At 51.5% G+C, this 19,723-nt stretch overlaps 1 protein-coding gene across 4 annotated transcripts; it reads right to left on the reverse strand.

Annotated features, from left to right (window-relative positions):
- Nucleotides 1-276: 276 nt before the first annotated feature.
- On the reverse strand, nucleotides 277-19,398 carry PGAP2 (post-GPI attachment to proteins 2). 4 transcript variants are annotated; one of them, XM_079974008.1, is made up of 7 exons: nucleotides 18,828-18,980; nucleotides 15,589-15,720; nucleotides 13,657-13,831; nucleotides 12,674-12,926; nucleotides 11,881-11,987; nucleotides 3,707-3,815; nucleotides 277-2,071 (listed from the first exon to the last, which is right to left on the reverse strand). In XM_079974008.1, exons 3-7 carry the CDS (start codon nucleotides 13,819-13,821, stop codon nucleotides 1,941-1,943), a joined length of 765 nt encoding a protein of 254 aa, XP_079830134.1. In that variant the 5' UTR covers nucleotides 13,822-13,831; nucleotides 15,589-15,720; nucleotides 18,828-18,980; the 3' UTR covers nucleotides 277-1,940. The 4 variants fall into 4 exon arrangements, with proteins under 4 accessions (XP_079830134.1, XP_079830135.1, XP_079830133.1 ...); XM_079974009.1 differs by having other exon boundaries at nucleotides 15,589-15,813; nucleotides 18,828-18,954; XM_079974007.1 differs by lacking the exon at nucleotides 15,589-15,720 and having other exon boundaries at nucleotides 11,893-11,987; nucleotides 18,828-19,398.
- Nucleotides 19,399-19,723: the final 325 nt, after the last annotated feature.

Genomic DNA, 19,723 nt, shown 5'->3' on the forward strand with positions numbered 1-19,723 from the left:
CCTCAGTGTCCGGGCAGAATGATGGGGGTGGAGACGCTCCTTCAGATATACTGGACCGAGGCTGTTTAGGGCTTTAAAGGTCAGCACCAACACTTTGAATTGTGCTCGGAAACGTACTGCTTGGCATGCAGAAGGTCCCAGTTTCATCCTAGGCATCTTCCCTTTTGAAGACCTTGGGAAGCAAGGCAGGTAAAGATCCCCCCCCCCTTCCTCCTGTCAGCTAGGACAGATATCAGGCAGAGGGAGCAACTGGTCCACTGCAACTGCTGCTACAACTGGAAAAAAATACTCAGTGCTTTATTTCATCATGGGAGGGGGGGAGCCAATGAAAATAGACACCTGGCAGTACAATTTTTTCCACACACACACACACACAACCTTGCCACAGAGACAGCAAAGAGGCCCGCACACCAGGGATGTGGGAGAACAAGCCGCACGAGAGAAAACCTGGCCTGATGCCAGAACGTCCCTGCCTTGGAACAGCAACCCTGGACTAGTAGATGCATTACAAGCCTCCTTCCTGGAGAACTCCTTGGCCAGCCTGACTCCACCAGCTGACCCGAGACTTCTTACCTGGGGAACCAAGTTACCTGCATTCAGTCTTTACTGGTTGCTCTGAGCCCTCACTTTCTAGGAGCTCTTCCCTCAGCCATTCCCCTTCTTCCCTATCGATCCCAGGCCCCTGGCTGGTGGTATCTCTCTGCTCCAGCCTACCCCCCCCCCCCCCCGCTTGACCCAGGCTGGACCTCTGGATCAGCCTCAAACTACCCTTTCCTTAGGATTCCTCCCTTGAGGCTTCTGGGCCCTCACTGAGGTGGCCTGATCCTGCCACTTCTTTCTGGCCTCTCTGCATCTCTATGCTTGGAGAAGCATCTGTGTCCCTTTGCCTGGATCAAGAGCTGGTGCCCAGGACCCAAGGTGTGCAAGGGTTAAGTTGAGGACCTCTGCTTGGTCCTCTAAGTGCTCCTGCACCCTCCCAGCTCAAGGTACCCATTTCTGCTTTACGTCTCCCAGCCCGATCTTTCCCAGCTGAGCCCAACTCTCAGGTGGTTCTTTCACCAATGTCCAACGCAGTGCCTTTCCTGTACCTTCAAAACATCACAGTCAAGAGCAAATGAATCCCACCAATGCTGTCCCCAAACTCCTGCCTGCCTGAGGTTTCTAGGAATTTGGGGGAAGGGTATGAATTCTCAAGGACAGAGAAGCTGCAGCAGCAGACAGGCAGAGATGATTAGCTCCTGGGGGTTGCAGAACTTGTTCCAATGTGCAGAATATGCATAACTCGCTTTAGGGAACTTCAGTGCAGAAGCTGGGGAAATGGGGAAGAGAGACCGCCTCACCACCAGCCCCATTTTATTTCTAAAGTCCAGGTGCTCCCAGGGTTTGGCACTTTGGCCCAGCTCAGTGACAGGCATCTATCGTAGAGCTGGACCTCACTGGGCAGCAGGAAAGCCCCACGCGGGAGAAGGAACAAGACGGAAGGAGGCAAAGAGAGACACTCCCCTCTACCGCACTGGGAAAAGGAGTCACAACGACCTCCTTCAGGCAAGTCCCAGATCCGGGCAAGGAGTCTTTGCCTTCAAGAGCCGCTGGACTTGTCACCATCACAACACACAGCCCCAGTGGGCTAGTCCAGGGCCAGTTCTATCCCTGTACTGGGTTGGCAGCAGAGCACATTCTGAGTTTTGTTTTTACTTTTACAAAGATGTCCCATTGATCAAAAGGCCCATCAACCAGCCACACCTTCTGCTCTGTTGTCGGACACATGACGGCCGGGTCCCAATTCCTCCGGGGCCCACTGGTTCTTTTCAGTCCAGTCGCAGGTGCCCCTTCTGAAATGTCCTGGGGCCTGCCGGAAGGATCTGACGCTGGCAAGCAGGTTGCTCCTCCTCCCCGCAAGAAATCCAGAGGCTTTCCCTCAGCTCAAAGGCAGGCTTTTGCTAGAAGCGTTTGTCTTCTGGCTGCGAAGTGACCACCAGCTCCTTGTTGCCAAAGTCCCACCACGCAGTCATGTGGAAGGCCATGTTAGAAAAAACCACCAGGTACTCCAAGAAGGCAAAGATGGTATAAACTAGGGAAGGAAAGAAAGAGGGGAAAACAAGGTCAGGAATCTCAGGTGTCTGAAACAGCGCCAAGCACAGCTTATATATTTTGAGTCCACAAGGGCTAGAAACATGGATTTTACCCTAGGATTCCTGGGATGCTCAGTTCCACCCGAGGAACACTTCACATGTTCTGCCAACACACCTGCCTCTTGTACACAGCTGCCTTTCAGTGTTCTCAAAGGCACCTGCCAGTCACTCACTGGCGAGAATTTCCCATGTGGCTCAGATAATACGGTAAGTGATCTAGTTAGATTGAAATACTTTATTGTCACTTGTACAACTTGTATACAGTGAGATTACACGAGCACCCCCCACTCAGCTCTCTTAGTCTTAATTCCCCTCGTTTACTGACACACACCAAACCCAAAAGTCAGTTGCCCTGTTGTTATCTTTTCATTCAGCAGCCTAACAGCCCATGGATAGTTTACCCTGTTGGTGCGACTAATCATGCTTCTATATCTTCTGCCTGAGGGCAGGAGATCAAGAAAGTGCCGGCCAGGGTGTGAATCATCCCTGAGAATTTTCCTCACTCTCCTGAGGCAACTGTTCTTCCGCAATGTCATCCAGCAGATTCACGGGACAGCCCATAATATCTTGTGCTGTATTCACCACCCTCTGTAGGCACTTCCTATCAGTTGATGTCAAACCAGCGTACCACACCGTGATGCAGTATGAAAGGACACTTTCTATTGTGGACTGGTAGATCATCAAATGTTGATTGACATAAAAAGGAGATCATCAAAAGTTGATTGACATCGTTCTTTCGCAATACTCTGAGGAGATGGAGTCTCTGTTGGGCTTTCTTAACCACCTGGGTTGTATTTATTTTCCAAGTAAGGTCTTCACTGAGATAAACTCCTAGGAATTTAAAGGAAGAGACTCTCTCCACACAGCCTTCCCCAATGTACAGTGGGGCTAGTTTTCCTCTCTTCCTCCGAAAGTCCAACACCAAGTTGTTCCCTAGGCAGCATGCAGATATTTTTTGGACCTCTCCTCTATACCTGTTATTAAACCCATTATGGTGGTGTCATCTGCAAACTTAGTAATTGCAGTAGACGGGTCAGATGATACACAATCGTATGTATACAATGAATACAGGATGGAGTTTTAAAAGGCTGTCTCAGCTCAGGGAAATGCAGGCAGTGAGAGGGAGGCTCCGATCCATGTCTATAGCAAAAAAGAGTGATGCTCGACAGAGCCTCTGCCTCCCCACCACATCAAACCAGGCAAAGGAGACACAGAAACACACCCACGTACCTGGTACACATGCCCACCAGGTGCTGCTGGGTTCAGACTCTCATCCCTGGCTAGAGGCCCTGCTGGCTGCTGGGAGTTAGAGTTCACCAACGTGTGGAGGCTATCCCTGGCCTAGCGGTTAATGGGGCGCAGGAGCCACTAAGCGCCCTGTGCCCATCTTTCCTCTGCTACAAACAGGAGGCATGGGGCAAGCACCAACACCAGAGCCACAGGAATCCTCTCCTACAAAGGAAAGTCACAAAGCAGGCGCGTAGGGTGCTCTGGCACCGCAGACCAAGCGCCAGCAGCAAGCAGCCAAAGTTTCTAAGCATGAGCAAGAGGCTGGATCCCCAAAGGGGACTTACCTCCGGGCTCGCAGTACCAGTTGTGGCGGAAGTAGAAGTACACGGCTACTGAGAACGTCACCAGGTTGAAGAGGAACAGCCACCACTTCCACTTGTAGGACTTGCGCTCCTGCAAGAGAGGGAGGGGCAAGGTCACTCCCACCAGGATGAAGGCTGGCAGCCCCACCTTTGCACACGCATGCCACCTCGGCATCAGTGGATGCAGGACTTGAGGCCCTGCTCCTCAAGGCTTAGCATGTAGCCTGTTTGCGGCAAGAGGAACACGAGGAGACCTGTGTAGGGAGGAGGTCACATGTGGCCACCTCACCTCAGAAAGGATACTGTTGAGCTGGAAAAGGTGACCCAAGTAATCAAGTGATTTTGGAGCGCCTCCCCTGTGAGGCCGTGACAATCTTCAGAGCTTTTTAGCTGAGAAAATCAATGAGTAAGAGGAGATACGAGAGTGGGGTTTACGTTTGTGCATAGTGTGAATATTTTTTTTCTCCCTCTGTCTCATAACCCTAGACCTCCGGGATGTCTGATGAAGCTGAGATTTGGAAGATTCAAGATAAGCGAAAGGAAGGGACTGCTTCACACAGCATAGTTAAAATATGGAATTTGCTGCTACAAGATGTAGTCATGGCCAGCAACTTTAGTGGAGGCTTAGACAAATTCACGAAGGATAAGGCTAGATAAAAATGGCTGCTAGGCATGATGGCTGTGTGATCCCTCCGCTATCAGAGGCAGGATGCTTCTGAATACCAGTTGCTGGAAACAGCAGGAGGGGAGAGGGCTCTTGCGCTTATAACTCCTGCTTGCAAGCTTCCCATTGGCCATTTGGTTGTGCAACTCACAACAGATCCACACTCTGAAGCCCAGGGTTCCTACAGATGGGCCACAACTTGCCTATCACACCTTCCTCCCATCATTCCTGACGGCCGGTCCTGCTAGCTAGGGATGGTGGGAGTTGCAGTCCAAAAACAGCTGGGGACCAAAGTTTGGGAAATGCTGCCTTGAGGGATAAAGAGCAAAAGGGCAGGGATGCTCATTGCCAATGGTGTCTCCATGGCTGACAGCCTCAACACAGCGCCCCAACACAGAGCAGCCCTGAGTTGCTACCGCTAATATAGGGGAAGTACAAATCCTCACTCGGCTTGGCTTCCTGACTCAGCTTATTTGAGGGAAATGGGATGCAAGAGCAGCAGAAGCATTAAGAAGGCTGGGAGGGAGGGAGAACTTAAGTGCTGGTTGCGGCATGATGCCTGGGCCCACACCCACACACCAGGGAGGAAGAGGGCCTTGCTTCTGCTATGAGAAAAGTCTGACAGAGGGGCCGGGCCATAGAGATGAATGGGGCGTGGGAAAAAGCTCCCCCACTTCTGGTTATTGCCCATCCATGCAGGCAAGGGGAACCCCCACCACCGTCTCACGTGGGCGTAGAAACTCTAAACCACAAATGTTTAGATTGCAGCTTTCGTTTCCATTTGCTTTCGTCAATGAGAAGCACAAAGATTTCAGGGGTGCAAAGTGGGAGGTTTAGAAAGAACGGGGGGAAAACAAGTTTTGAGATAGGGGCAAGTGGGAGGGGAGAAGTATATAGATTTAAAGGAGAATAATATTGTTAAGCTGTATTGTGTTTAAGATATTTGGAAAAAATTCGGGGGGGGGGGAGTGGGAGGGGAGAAGAAAGAGCAATGGGATGGGAGGAGCTATGGCAAAGCATCTGGTCAAGGCTGGCAATTCTAGAAAACTGGGTTCAACATGAATTTGGGCAATGGCAGTAAGCTCTCCGGTGCTTTCTAGTGATATACAGAAAGCCATTTCAGTCTTCTAGTCCTCGTTGTTCCAGCTCCCACATTTCTGCGTCTGAGTGGCTCTCCTGCTCCTCGTTTCTCTCTTTGCTTCTTTTGCTCCTTTAGGATAGAACCAGTGTGGGGTAGAGGTTGGAGGGTCAGCCTAGGACCTGAGAGACCAGGGTTCAAATTCCCACTTGGCCATGAAGCTCCCTGGGTGTCCCGTCACTCTCCCTCTCAAGTATCACCTACCTCACAGGGTTTTTGTGGAGATGAAATGAGTGGGGAGAACCGTGTATGCCCCTTGCGCTCCCTGGAGACAGGGACAGGGGGGACAGAAATGCAAGCAATAAATAAAACAAGTCGCGGAGCAGCGCAGGGGCTGAACCGTGTTAACGTGTTCCCTACTAGCACGCTGTTGGGGCCCAAGACCTGCTCCGTGGCAGGCGTGAGAAGCCCAGCCCTTTTGCGCTAGAGCGGAAGTGCCAAGGCAGACGGGAGGGAGGGAGGGAGGGAAGCCAGGAGCAGGAACCACAAGCAGAAATCTCTTATGTAAAAATTCACACAGGAAATGGCAGGTGGCAATTCATTGTGTTTGCACAGGCGGTGTCAAAATTCCTCTTTAACCTCCCTTAGTCAGTGGCTCCCAAGAACACAGACACACACACACACGTCCGTATCCTTGCTTGTCTTCAGCATGCAGCCCCTCCTCTCTCTTGGCCCTGTGCCTATTGCCCCCTCCACACACAGAGACACATACCCATTACCCTGCTCCTTGCCATTCCTTGCTTCAGTTCCCTGTGTCTTCAGCTCTCCAACCCTCCCTCCCCAACAGCTTGCAATTCTTGCCCTGCAGTCCTGTGCAAGAGCTTCTACGATGTAGGCCAAAGTGGACCCATCTAGTCCAACAAATCGTCCCGGTGGGGAGCCTCGAAAGACAGCCTGGCTGTGACAGCAACTCTCCGCCCTTGCCCTTCCCAGCAACTGGTATTCAGAGGCATACGGAGCCAGTGTGGTGTAGTGGTTAAGAGCGGTGGACTCGTAATCTGGTGAACTGGGTTCGCGTCTCCGCTCCTCCACATGCAGCTGCTGGGTGACCTTGGGCCAGTCACACTTCCTTGAAGTCTCTCAGCCCCACTCACCTCACAGAGTATTTGTTGTGGGGGAGGAAGGGAAAGGAGAATGTTAGCCGCTTTGAGACTCCTTTGGGTAGTGATAAAGCGGGATATCAAATCCAAACTCTTCTCTTCTTCTTCTAGCGGAGCAGAGAGAGCACAGCCACCCTCAGGATTAGCAGCTCCTGACAGCCTTCTCTTTCTCCCTGAGTGTATCTCATGCCTTTTGAAAGCCAGCCATGTTGATAGCCATCCGTACTTTTCACAGGAGCCAACTCCATAGTTTTTATTTTATGAAGAAGTGCTTTCTTTTGTCTGCTCTTTAATTTCCCACCAATCAGCTTCATTTGATCAAACCTGGGTTCTAGTACTTGGAGAAAGTGCACTACTTGAGACACTTAGGCCTAGGACCCTCGTACCTACGGGACCGCCTCTCCTGGTCTGCCCCGCAGAGGACCTTAAGGTCCACAAATGACAACATTTTGGAAGTCCCAAGTCACAAGGTGGTTAGATTGGTCTCAACTAGGGCCAGGGCCTTTTCAGTACTGGCCCCAACTTGGTGGAATGCTCTGTCACAAGAGACTAGGGCCCTGCGGGACTTGACATCAAGTCAAGTGCCAAGGAATTATTGAGAAGACAGCTCCAAACAATGATCAGTAAAATATTGAGCAGACCTGGACAGCCCTCTGGTGGCAGAACTTTATACCAAACTCCACCAGTTGCTGCTCTCCCCATTGCCCATAATTTAGATTGTGGGTTTGGGGGTGGTGGTCTGGATGATACCCTGAGTCCCTTCCAGTTCTTGGGGTCTGGTAACCAGGGAGGAATAGAATCAAATAGGAGTTTGCTGAAGGAGTCAGATGAGTTTCTTTGGAAGGCAACGACCTTAGTTGGTCATTTCAGTGTCCTCACCAGCATACCCAGAGAATGAGCTAGCTTGCAAGAGTCCTGACTAATGGGTGGCCTTTCCTCCAACCCACACATAGCTGATAGCCAGAGAGAACTGTATGTGAGCTGAGCTGGGAAACAGGCTGGAAGCTGGAGACCCAGAGGCCTGCTTGCTCCGTGCTGGATCCAAAGCTGTGACCGATGGAGAAGCAAGACCTGTTGGGGTGTTGATGCTGTGAGCCCTGCCGTGTTACGCACCAGGTTGTATATACGTGTAAACAAAACCAAATACAGTGGTACCTTGGTTGTCAAACTTAATCTGTTTGACTCCTGAGGCGGTTCGAAAACCAAGGCGTTGCTTCTGATTGGCTGCAGGAACTTTCTGCACTCAAGCGGAAGCCACGTCAGACGTTCGGCTTCCAAAAAACGTTTGCAAACCGGAACACTCGCTTTTGGGTTTGCAGCATTTGGGAGCCAAAACGTACCAAGGCGTTCGACAACCAAGGTACGACTATATCCTAAAGACACCACAGCGCTGACCTTAATTCCAAGGAAACTGGGACTTCCGGGTTAGCGCTGTCGACTAATGGCGGATTCCCTCCGAGCTCCGGAGGGAATCGGCTCCGCAGGATCGGGTCTTGTCCGCGCCGGCGACGCGGGGACCCTTAAAAATCACAGGCGCTGATGCCTGTGAGCGTGGTGACTCGGCGGGCACCATTTGCGCCCCCCCAAACCGCGAAGGAGCCTTTTTAAAGGCTCAGGAACGGGGACGGGGGACGGCGCGGTGCTGTGAGTCGATTGCTTCTTCTGCGGAGCGAAGCCGCATGCCATTGTCGGAGAAGCGCTGACTTTTTCCTTGGAACATTTGGACTCAAAAATAAGAACCCGTGAGTATATACGGAATTTGGAACTCAAACAAATTTTTGTTGAATTGGGAACGAGCGGGGAAGGGTCAAAAAGGAAGTCGCCCCCCCCCTCTGAGTAGATAATCTAACGCAAAGAGCTTGCAACTTAAGGTCGAGAGAACTCTTTTTCTTTTATAAAAAAAAAAAAACCCTTCACGGCTTGATGCTATAAATTTTACCGGAGGATAAACTTAACGTTAGGAGCTAAAGTTTCACCCCCCCGAACCCGGGGGCTTCCCGCGAGAGAACCTGTTGAGGAACAATTGAAGATTTTGACAGCTGTCAAAATAGCTGTCAAAAGGAAAGGACAAAGGGAACTTTATCTTTGTTGCATCTGCTGGCTACATTTGTTGCAATTTCTGGAAAATAAGGAAGAGCTGCTACAAATTAACTTACTGACTGGTTTTTAAACTGAAAGACATTGAAGGATTAAAATCCCCCCTTCTGGGGGACAGAGACACTACAAGAATGGCTGAAAGAAGCAAAAATCAGACTAAACTCAACAAAATACTGGCTCTCCTGGGAAAGTTACAAGATCAGACAGATGTTTTGACTACAAATGCGAACACTCTGGCCCTGGCAGTAAACAACATTGTTGAAGCTGACAGGGAGTGGAGGCAAGAAGTTTATACATATCAACAACAAGAGAAATTTGAGAGCCATGAGACTATGGAAGAGACACATGTTGTTTTTGAGGAAAAGGAGGGCGGACTGGTAACTTTGCAGATGTCAAGGGAGAATTATAGTTTGGGGCCTGGCATGCAGATAACAAAGGAGAATAAAAATTTGAGGTGGAAAGTTTGGACTGAGTTGGAAATTGTAAATTTGAGAGTGGAGCACCTCATTAGCATTAATTTTAAATATGGAGGGCCAACTGGAAAAATTATGGATCTTGCTGGGTCAGAGCCCCCTCGAGCCTTGGGGCTTAACCTAAAGGACTATCCAAGAGGCCGGCAGAGAGGAACTGAGGATGACTTGAGAGCCTCGGATGTGAGATCTCCAGGTTAAACAGTATTGACTGATGAATATTTATTGGGGACCAAAACCGGGAAAGGGGGGTTGGAGTTTGGTAATCCAAAGGGTACAGAATTATTACTTACTTTGTTTTAATTTGTTTTGTTATTTGTATGGAAGCTGGGAAAGCCGTGGAAGGGAAATATTGACTGACTTTAAGAAACATGTTAAAGAATAAGAAATGATGCATAAGATGTTTAAGATTAGATAAGTTAAAATTGGCGTCTAAAATGGTTAAAATGAAATGAAAATGAGGAATGCAAAAATAATTTAATGGAAGAATGAGGAAAGGTAAAATTATAGTATGTTATAATCATTAAGTTAAGGTTGAGAATTAAGTAATAAGGATTTGCAGGATTAATAACTTGAACTGGAATACAAGAAGGGGAGGGGAGAGGAGGTCTAAGAAAGAAGTTTATATGAAAATAAGCAATTGAAATCTCATTTGTTTTTAATTGTTTTTTGTTAAATTTTTGTATTTTGTGTTATTTTTTCTTTTTCTGTGTGTCTATGTTTATTATTGAAATGCTAATAAATATTTATATATATAAAAAAAAAAAATAATTCCAAGGAAACTGAACTCTGGATAAGCGTCTGGAACCCCTGGAGTCTCTCACCATTCAGAGATTGGGGTGGTGCGTAACAATATACATCTCAGGAGACTGAAAGGTCAGCAAATGTTTTCAGCAGGGGGCCGGTCCGCTGTCCCTCAGACCTTGTGGGGGGCCAGACTATATTTTTTGCGGGAAATGAATGAATTCCTATGCCCCACAAATAACCCATAGATGCATTTTAAATAAAAGGGCACATTCTACAGTGATCCATGCGACGATCATCTCCAGGCTTGACTACTGTAATTCGCTCTACGCGGGGCTGCCCTTGAAGCTGTCCCAGAAACTCCAGCGGGTGCAGAATGCTGCAGCGAGGCTCCTCACGGGGTCTCTGCCATGGGAGCATATTCGCCCAGTGCTTTTCCAGCTATACTGGCTCCCGGTGGAGTACAGGGTCAGATTTAAGGTGCTGGTTTTGACCTTTAAAGCCCTTCATGGCCTAGGACCCTCGTACCTACGGGACCGCCTCTCCCGGTATGCCCCACGGAGAGCCTCAAGGTCCATAAATAGCAACACCCTAGTGGTCCCGGGCCCTAAGGAAGTTAGATTAGCTTCAACCAGAGTCAGGGCCTTTTCAACTCTGGCTCTGGCCTGGTGGAACGCTCTGCCTCATGAGACCAGGGCCCTGCAGGATCTGATTTCTTGCCGCAGGGCCTGTAAGACAGAGTTGTTCCACCTCGCCTTTGGCTTGGAGCCAATTTGATTCCCTCCCCTCCCCCTTTCTTTTTCCTTTTTCCTTTCTCCTCCTGTGATGAGGCTGCATTTTAATATTTTAATGTTTCAATATTTTAATCTTGTTTTTAAGTTGTATTCATTCAACTTGTTTTTATTATTGCTTGTTAGCCGCCCTGAGCCCGGCCTTGGCTGAGGAGGGCAGGGTATAAATAAAAATTATTATTATTACTCCTGTAAAAACACGTTGATTCCCAGACCGTCCGCGGGCCGGATTTAGAAGGTGATTGGGCTGGATCCGGCCCCCAGGCCTTAGGTTGCCTACCTATGGATTACAGCCATCCAACAACCATTTTGATGAGATCAGAGTGTTTATGTCTTACTTGTTTTAATTGTACAGTGGTGCCCCGCAAGACGAACGCCTCGCGAGACGGAAAACCCGCTAGACAAAAGGGTTTTCCGTTTTGGAGGCGCTTCGCAAAACGAATTTCCCTATGGGCTTCCTTCGCAAGACGGAAGCCCATAGGGAAATCTCCGGGACAGCGGGGAAGCGCAGCGCGTCTTCCCCACTGTCCTCGGACCTCCTCTGAAGGCTGGCGGTGGGGCGGAGAGACCTCCTCCCGCTGCCAGCCTTCGGATGGCTGTCCTGAAGACTTGTGGTGCGAGGAGGGTTTTCCTTCCCACCGCCAACTTTCAGAATGCTGTTCTGAATGTTGGCGTGGGGAGGAAAAACCCTCCTCCCACAGCAAGCCCCGGGAACAGAGGAGAAGCGCTGCGCGCCTTCCCCTCTGTTCCCGTACCTGTCCTGAAGGCTTGCGGTGGGGAGAAAAGCCCTTCTCTGCACCGCCAGCCTGGCAAGCGGTCTCCATAGGAACGCATTAATTGATTTTCAATGCATTCCTATGGGAAACCGTGCTTCGCAAGACGAAAAACTCGCAAGAAGAAAAAACTTGCGGAACGAATTAATTTCGTCTTGCGAGGCACCACTGTACCAAGCTGTATGTAACCTGCCCAGGCACCACATGTCGTACATGGGGTACTCTAAATCAATACATTTGGAAGCACAACTATGGAAACGTGATGTGCGCTATCAAGACCCAGGCAGCGCTATCAAGACCCAGGCAAGGCTGCCAAGTTCAGCCCTCAGCTCCAAACCCTCCTCACATCCGCCAATGAAAGAAAGAGAGGGGACTGTACCTCGGGACTTACTGCGTGCTTCTTAGTCATTCGCCACAAAACGCAAGTCAGGAACATGTGGCTGAGGGCCGAAGCTATGAAGAGGATGAAGGCGTTCTCGTGGATCACTGCAGCAAAGAAAGGACATGCAATGCTAACTGTGAGCAAGAAGCAGAAGCGGCCGCCACCACCAAAGTTCAACTAGCCACAGGGGACACGCAAACTCCTAGGCACAACATAAAAAGTAACAGCTAATTGTGCATCTGAACCTCGCGCCTAGTGAGAAAGCGTTCTTCTGCCTAAGCCACATGGAAGCCAGAGGGAGATGCAGCTGTTTTCTGCTGCTCCAGTGAGGAGGACCCGAACCGATGGATTCAAATGCCAAGAAAGGAGAGTCTGACTAATTCTTAGGAAGACCTTTCTGACGGTAAGAGCTGCACAACAGTGGAACAGACTCCCTTGGAAGGTGGTGGAGTCTCCCTTCACTGTATATTTTAAAGCAGAGGTTGGGTGGCCATCTGTCAGCGATTCAATAGCTGAGATTTCTGCATTGCAGGGGGGTCGACTAGATAACGATTCTATGATGCTTTGAGAGAGTCTGGAACAGAAATCTGGGGCAGGAGGCAGAGCAGGCTAGGAGAGAGAGGACCAGAGGAGACACAGTGGCTCCAGCCAACCAGCCCCCTCCCAACCAGCTCGTAAGGGCAGTGCTGTTGTGCCCCAGTGACAACCCCCAAACTCTCAGGCCCACAAACCAGAAGACATCCACCTGCCAGCAAGCCAGGCTGGTGCTGCACCAGGCGATGATGCTTACGGTAGTTTTCCGAGGAGGAGACGTAGGTCAGCAGCAGGAGGGCCGTGTTCTCCAGCAGGTTGAGGCCGAAGGCCGCATTGCACAGGCGGAGGTACCGCGGGTGTGTGCAGTGGCAGCCGCGGTAGTGGCTCCAGTAGACAAAGGCCACGAGGAAGCGGGGCCCAGAGTGCAGCCCGATGCAGAAACGCCACATGTAGCGCTCGGGGGTCTCCCCACCAATGGCAGAGCTGATGGAGGGGAGATAGTTGGGGACCTGTAGGGGAAAACTAAAGTCAGTGGTATTGTAAATCTGACAGTTCTCCTTCCTGTGACCTGCCACCGTGGAGAAGCACCGTTTCCCCTTGCAGGAAGGCACCCCCTGCTCACAAGTCTCCTCTTCTCACAATGCTGGACTTTGGGGCCTATTTGCTGTTGGTCTTGCGGCGTCACTCTCCTACCTACAGGCGCTTCAGCCTCTGACTCCCACAGCAATGTTCCTCTTGCCATAGCTGGCAAGGGGAACGGGAGCACCCCAAATCCTTCACTCACAAAGGCTGAATATAGGTTTTTGGTCCCTGCTGGCTGAATTCTGTTAGCTCTGATCAGACAGCCTCCGAAGATCCCTTTGTCTTAGGCACTCTTATTGTACTCTCCCATGCAAACCTGCCTGGGTAGGCCCTAATCTCCGTCCTGCCACCCTCACAGGCACACATGGTGTTGATGTGCGGGAGGGTCTTTTTGGTGGCTGTCCCCAGGCAACTTTGGATCTCCCTACCTAGAGAAGCTAGACTGGCTCCTTCTTGCTGCCCTGCCACTGGGAGGTGAAGAGTGTTTTATTGCAACAGGACTTTGGCACTAACTCTAACTGCTCTTCTTAAGCAAATGACCCAGAACCCTTGAAACCGAATCCCCGTAAAAGACGTGACTGTACTATAACAATGGTGATAAAATTCCAACATAGGGCAATCTTTAAATGCACACACAAACACTCAAGGAGGACTTACATCACAGTGGGTGGCAGTGGCTTCATCAAAGTGAAAGAATAGGGACCAGATGACGCAGAAGAGGAAGCCAAAGAGTGGGCAGCACACGGTCCCGACTGCCAGGGTGGTAAAACGGAGGCGGAAGAGGGTCCCGTCCCGATCCAAAGGGAGCGGCAGCTGGAACATGCTGCCAAACCTATGCGCATGGAAAGACAAGCATTTGTGCTGTGCTTCTTTCAGAAGCAGCAGAGTATTCCCTATCAGTCTCCATGGCTGTGGATAAAGATCTGAAAAGCAGCCGGGATGCGTATCTGGTTACTCAGGAATACAAAGAGGCATCAGGGCTTCTTTCCATTGCAAAATCGACAAAGCGCCAGGTCTGGACGGCAGCCACCTGAGATTTCTCAAATGAATTCCAGTACAAAATCACTCATCTTCTAAGCGAAAATGTTACCTTGTCCCTGAGTTCAGCTTCCGTACCTCCAGGTTGGCTTGAAAGCTGCGGCTGGTGCAAAACTAGAATACTGCCACCAGGTCACAATGCTGCTGGAAGAACTGCAAAAGGACAGTTGACTTGCATGCATTTAACTTGCACTGTATCAGCTTTAAGCAACTGGTGTCAAGCCAGCTGTGACTGCACAAATTAAATGCATGCAAGGTGGAGAGCTTAAAAGCTATTTTTTCCCGAGTGCAGAAGGAGCCTTTAAGCTGTCTGCCTTGCTTATTAGGAGGCTCTTCCGAGATCTCAGACTGTCCTGCCACCTGGAACTGACCTCCAGGACCTACTGCTGTGCCATGTAAGATGCCCCCTGAGGAGCAAGGCTGGGTAGTGCAAGGCCAGAAGGCTGCCTGGCATGACTCCCAGGGCAAAGCAGATTGAGAATGTGGAGGACTCTGCCTTCTTCCACCAGGAGAACCCTGTGATCCCCAAATGAAGAACGGCATGGAAATTTTAATAAAATAAATATACAAATAGCTTTAAAGCTCTCCGCCTTGCGTGGGGTGCAAGGCCTGTCCAACCTAGCTTCTGAAAGGTAGGGGTGGGCATGTGGAGGTGGCTTCCATTCTTCCCCATAGAGAAGAGTCCAGAGTTGTTCAACGATATACAGGCCTCCTGACTCTCCCACCTGTTAACGGAGAAATCTGAGGGCTCCCTTGGACAAAAAAACAAGGACACCATCCAGGAATACCAGACCAAAACAGCAGCCAGTAGGCTTAGTCTTTATTGAAGACTGTCGCAACAGGACTCCCACCTGCCACAAGGTGGAACAAGATGGAAGCCCCGAACAAAAGAGAACCCAGACTTTTATTAGCTGCTAATCCCCATGTCACCCCCCCCCCCACTACATCACTCATACATCCCGGTTACATCATGAAAGGGGAGGTCTGGTGGCAGTAATCTGAGCATCCTGGACCCTGCCCCATGCTTCCCCTTGCCCTCCACCAAACACCCATCCAGTGTAACAAAAGAGATATTTACATTTCCCTGTTTCCCAGCCAAGTTCATCACACCCTTTTGTCTTCATCTGGGTTTGTTATTTCTGGAATGGCTACCTGTCTGGCACTCAGGTATCAGGATGCCAGGAATCATCACTCAGGCAGAGGGGCTGCTGAGTAGCTGAGCTCACATGTCTATATGCATTTCTGAAGTTTTCCCAGTGAGCCGGTACAGAGATACATTGGTCAGTGAACTGTTACATTTGGTATCGTGCAGCAAAGGCCCTTTTGAACAGATAGGAAGAAACTGTGATGAAGTGTTTTGCGGGGACAGATCACAAAAGTCACAAAAGTGATTGTGCTGGTTTTGGTAGTGGGCTGCATGTGCATGATATCTGCTGGAGGGGCAACCCCCCCAACCTATACATAAATTCCTGCAACACCCCCCCCTGCACCGTCACTGACAATTGTGACCAAGACCTTTGCATCCCCCGTGCGGGAGAAAGCCAGCCTCACCTGCTGGGGAAATGGGCACAGCAACTCCTGTTCTTCAGGACTTCTGCTTGAACCACCAAGGGCTAGCCTTCCATCTCCAGACGAGAACTGAGCCTGCACAGTCTCTCCTCCACGTAGGCCCCGTCTGATTTACTGTTCACACAAGAAAAGGCACGAGGAGGAAGTGAGCCAATGTTTTCGTAACTAGGCAGGTCAGATCTGGCAGCTGAGCTGGTGAATGTTGACCTCGGAAGAAGAATTCCACTCAGCCTGTCAGGACCCAGCCACACCCGCAGCAGAGCTCACCTGAGAGCAACGTCACCCTTTCTGACTCACAAAGAGCATCTGCTTAAGGCAGGCCTTTTCCTGCTCCAGCTGGACTCAGTGAAGCCATTGCAGTGACTGCAACAGGAGATTAATATAAAAAACTGTGGCACTCACGGTCGACGGGTGTGTTACCCCATAGCTGCAGCTGAGAGGTGATGGCAGCAGCCACTGCAGTGCCAAAATTCACGGCACAACTTCCGTGCGGGTGGGGCCCACTGGGAGCAGGCAGGGTTACGCCAGCTGCTATAAGCAACACACCCATTGCACTCAATTAAAAGGTGTGCTGGAGAGTTTCAAGAACGCTGGAAACCAGACTTGAAATACTGCCCAATGTCACAAAATCCAGCCCAAGCACTTCACACCCGCGTGCCCCCCCATCTACCCAAGCCTGCCTGAAGCAGAGGACAAATCAGTAATAACCAAGGCAACAAAAATAACTCTATGACCACTGCTCCACAGCTATTGTTGTTATACAATTCCATTCACCATACAGATGGGTTTATGAAGCATTTCTGTATCCTTCTGCTGTGCTGAAGAAGAATTCTACGAAACAGTGGGTATATCCGGAATCACTGCTCACTACTTGCGGACCACTTTGGCAGCGTTGGACGTTATAAAACAAAGCTTTACGTCTTGTTTTCACCAGATAAGAATCTGACCCATTGCTTCTTTCAGAGACTTGGATAGTCTACAAAGACTTTCAGAGACTGTCTGTGGGGCAGTTATAAAAGCAGAGGGCAACGCACATGATGCACAGCTCTCTTCTCCAACAGGAGATGAGGGCTCTTGCGCTCAAATCCCACGTTTCCCAGAAGGGGCAAGGCTAGAGGAGCAAACCCGCCACAGATCTGGAGCGGAGTCCCTAAGGCAGTTGGGATGGCGCACTGCACGCCTCCTTCGGGCAACTCCTGTAGCCCAGCTGGTGCCCAACACCTTGCTGTTTTCCTTTGTGGGGGTCTTGTCATCTGGGCAGCCGAGACCCCCAGGCACGTGGCCCAGGCTTGCTCCTCAGGGAGGTCTGGAGACAGTGGGGTTTCATGTCTCCCAGTGCATCTACAGATAGGTAGCCGTGTTGGTCTGCCATAGTCAAAACAAAAGAAAAAAATTCCTTCCAGTAGCACCTTAAAGACCAACTAAGTTAGTTCTTGGTATGAGCTTTCGTGTGCATGCACACTTCTTCAGATACACTGAAACAGAAGTCACCAGACCCTTCTAAATAGTGAGAAGGTGGGGAGGGGTATTACTCAGAAGGGTGGTGGGATTGGGTGATTGGCAGATAGCTGTGATGAGCCTGTTGACGACTCTTAACGACTGCAATAGGTCTTACAGGAAAAAGCAAGGGGTGAGAAGGTGAAAAATGGCTTTGTCATGTATAATGAGATAAGAATCCAATGTCTTTGTTCCGACCAGGTCTCTTCATGGTTTTAAGTTTGGTAAAAAGGTCTGGCCCCATACTGGCCAGTCTTGACAGACTCTGGGGTTGTGCGCCCATCTCACTTAAGAGGCCAGGGGCCAGCGCTGTCCGGAGACACTTCCGGGTCACGTGGCCAGCGTGACATCGCTGCTCTGGCAAGCCAGAGCCGCACACGGAAACGCCATTTACCTTCCCGCTGGTAAGCGGTCCCTATTTATCTACTTGCACCCGGAGGTGCTTTCGAACTGCTAGGTTGGCAGGCGCTGGGACCGAGCAGCGGGAGCACACCTCGCCGCAGGGATTCGAACCGCCGACCTTTCGATCGGCAAGTCCTAGGCGCTGAGGCTTTAACCCACAGCGCCACCTGCGTCCCTGGCAGTTTAAGTTTAAGTTTGGTAATAAGTTGCAATTCAGCAGCTTCTCTTTCCAGTCTATTCCTGTTCATGGGGACAGGAGACTGGGCCAGGTGCCTGGGCAATACAGTCATACCTCTTGTTACGTTTGCTTCAGGTTGTGTGTTTTCAGGTTGCGTCCCATGGTGACCCAGAAGTACCGGAAAGGGTTGCTTCCGGGTTTCACCACTCACACATGCGCAGACGCGCACAATGACGTCACGCGCATGCGCAGAAGGGTTGAATCATGACCCGCACATTGCGTTCTGCTCATGTTGTGAAGGGGGGCTCTGGAACGGATCCCGTTCGCAACCAGAGGTACGGTATATGGTTTTCAGCATCATGATATACCACCAGCTACACATTGCAATAGGGACGCGGGTGGCGCTGTGGTCTAAGCCTCTGAGCCTCTTGGGCTTGCCGATCAGAAGGTCGGTGGTTCAAATCCCTGTGACGGGGTGAGCTCCCGTTGCTCGGTCCCAGCTCCTGCCCACCTAGCAGTTCAAAGGCACGTCAAAGTGCAAGTAGATAAATAGGTACCGCTCCGGTGGGAAGGTAAACGGCGTTTCCGTGCGCTGCTCTGGTTCGCCAGAAGCGGCTTAGTCCTGCTGGCCACATGACCCGGAAGCTGTACGCCGGCTCCCTCGGCCAGTAAAATGAGATGAGCGCCACAACCCCAGAGTTGTCCGCGACTGGACCTAATGGTCAGGGGTCCCTTTATCTTTACACATTGCAATAAGGATGGAGCAACATGGAGGCATTGGCTGACTGAGGGTCCCCACCCCCAATTTGTTTTTTTGCATAGCCCAAGATATATATTTCTAATATATTGCCAGGTCAGCAATGATGAAATGGTGATGACGACAGGGTCTGGTCTGAGTCAAGCTATGGCTCTATCGCCCCGGCGCTCGTGGGGCCCGTGGGCCTGATCCAGCAGCTGCTCTCCTCGTGCCCTCCTGCTCCCAGGTGGAGGTTTGCCGCCTCCCGGCACATGCCTCCCGAGGCGGCTGGCGGGAGGGCCGGGAAGGAGGACCCTTTCGGGAAGCCGGCCTTCGGGGTTAGAAAGCGAGCCGCTTGCCCGGCGGACCCCCTCCGACCCTGCCCCGCTTCTCCCGTGTCGCCTTTACCTCCGAGGGGAGCTTCGGGATGGAGCGCTCCGGAGCGGCGCCTTCTGCTGCCTCAGCCTCGGAAGGACCCGGGAGACCTTCCCTCCTCCGCCCCGGACCCGCTTCTGAGGGGAGAAGGGAGGAGAGGAGGGCCAAGGCGAAGCCGCGGCGCCCGCCCTTTGCCCGCCCAGGCAGGCCCCAGTGGGAGGCCGCGCCGCCTCCGACAGACCCGCCCCGGCGTCGGCCGCGTTCCAGGCGCTTCTCTCCCTCCAAACGGAGGGCGGCGGCGGCGGCGGCTCCCCCGCGACCGCCTGGCTCCCCTTTAGATGCACTCTGCACATGCTCGGGGGGCTTAGACGGGGGGGGGGAGTCTCCTCTTCCTGAGGAGGTTAACGTGTCTCCTTCGAACTGGGGACTCCCCCCCCACTCCACGGCTGGGCTTTTATGAAGGCGAGGGTTTCTCCTCAGCGTGGGGGCTTTTCGTAGCCCCCTCACCGGGCCTGGCGAAGCGCGCTTTTTCTCTTCCCCCCCCACCGCGAACTACGACTCCCGTCAGCCCGTCGCGAGGGCCGCGCTGGCAGGGGCCGATGGGAGTTGTAGTTTCACCACGGCTTTTTGTTGGCGGCGCCCTTCAGTGGCCCAGGCCCGGGTTCGGCTTCGTTTCTGGGACAATGGCAGGAGCCCCCATTGGTTTCAATGGGGCCGACTCCGGGGTAAGGGTCGTGCCGCCCATTATTTATTTCTTAACCCGGCGCTTTCGGTTTGTCTCCCTCTCGAGGGGTTGCTATGGAAACCCGAGGGCGATCCTGATTGGCTCCTCCCCGTTTCAAAACCGCCACCGCACTTCCTCGTGGCCCGGATGTTCGTTGCCGCCACCCAGCAACAAGCCCCAGCCGGCCTCCCAGCCAATCGGCTGC

Source organism: Podarcis cretensis (genome assembly GCF_951804945.1).
Source record: "Podarcis cretensis genome assembly, chromosome: 4".
Lineage (NCBI taxonomy): Eukaryota > Metazoa > Chordata > Lepidosauria > Squamata > Lacertidae > Podarcis > Podarcis cretensis.

What these genes read in the sequence shown, in the direction of transcription:
- PGAP2 (XM_079974006.1), bottom strand. Translation starts at nt 19,147, where the DNA reads ATGTGCAGAGTGCATCTAAAGGGGAGCCAGGCGGTCGCGGGGGAGCCG. An exon ending in CTCCTCCTCGGAAAACTACC is followed by an intron (nt 11,988 to 12,673) that starts GTAAGCATCATC and finishes TCTTTGCTGCAG; the next exon opens with TGATCCACGAGAACGCCTTC. An exon ending in CTGGTACTGCGAGCCCGGAG is followed by an intron (nt 2,072 to 3,706) that starts GTAAGTCCCCTT and finishes TTCCTTCCCTAG; the next exon opens with TTTATACCATCTTTGCCTTC.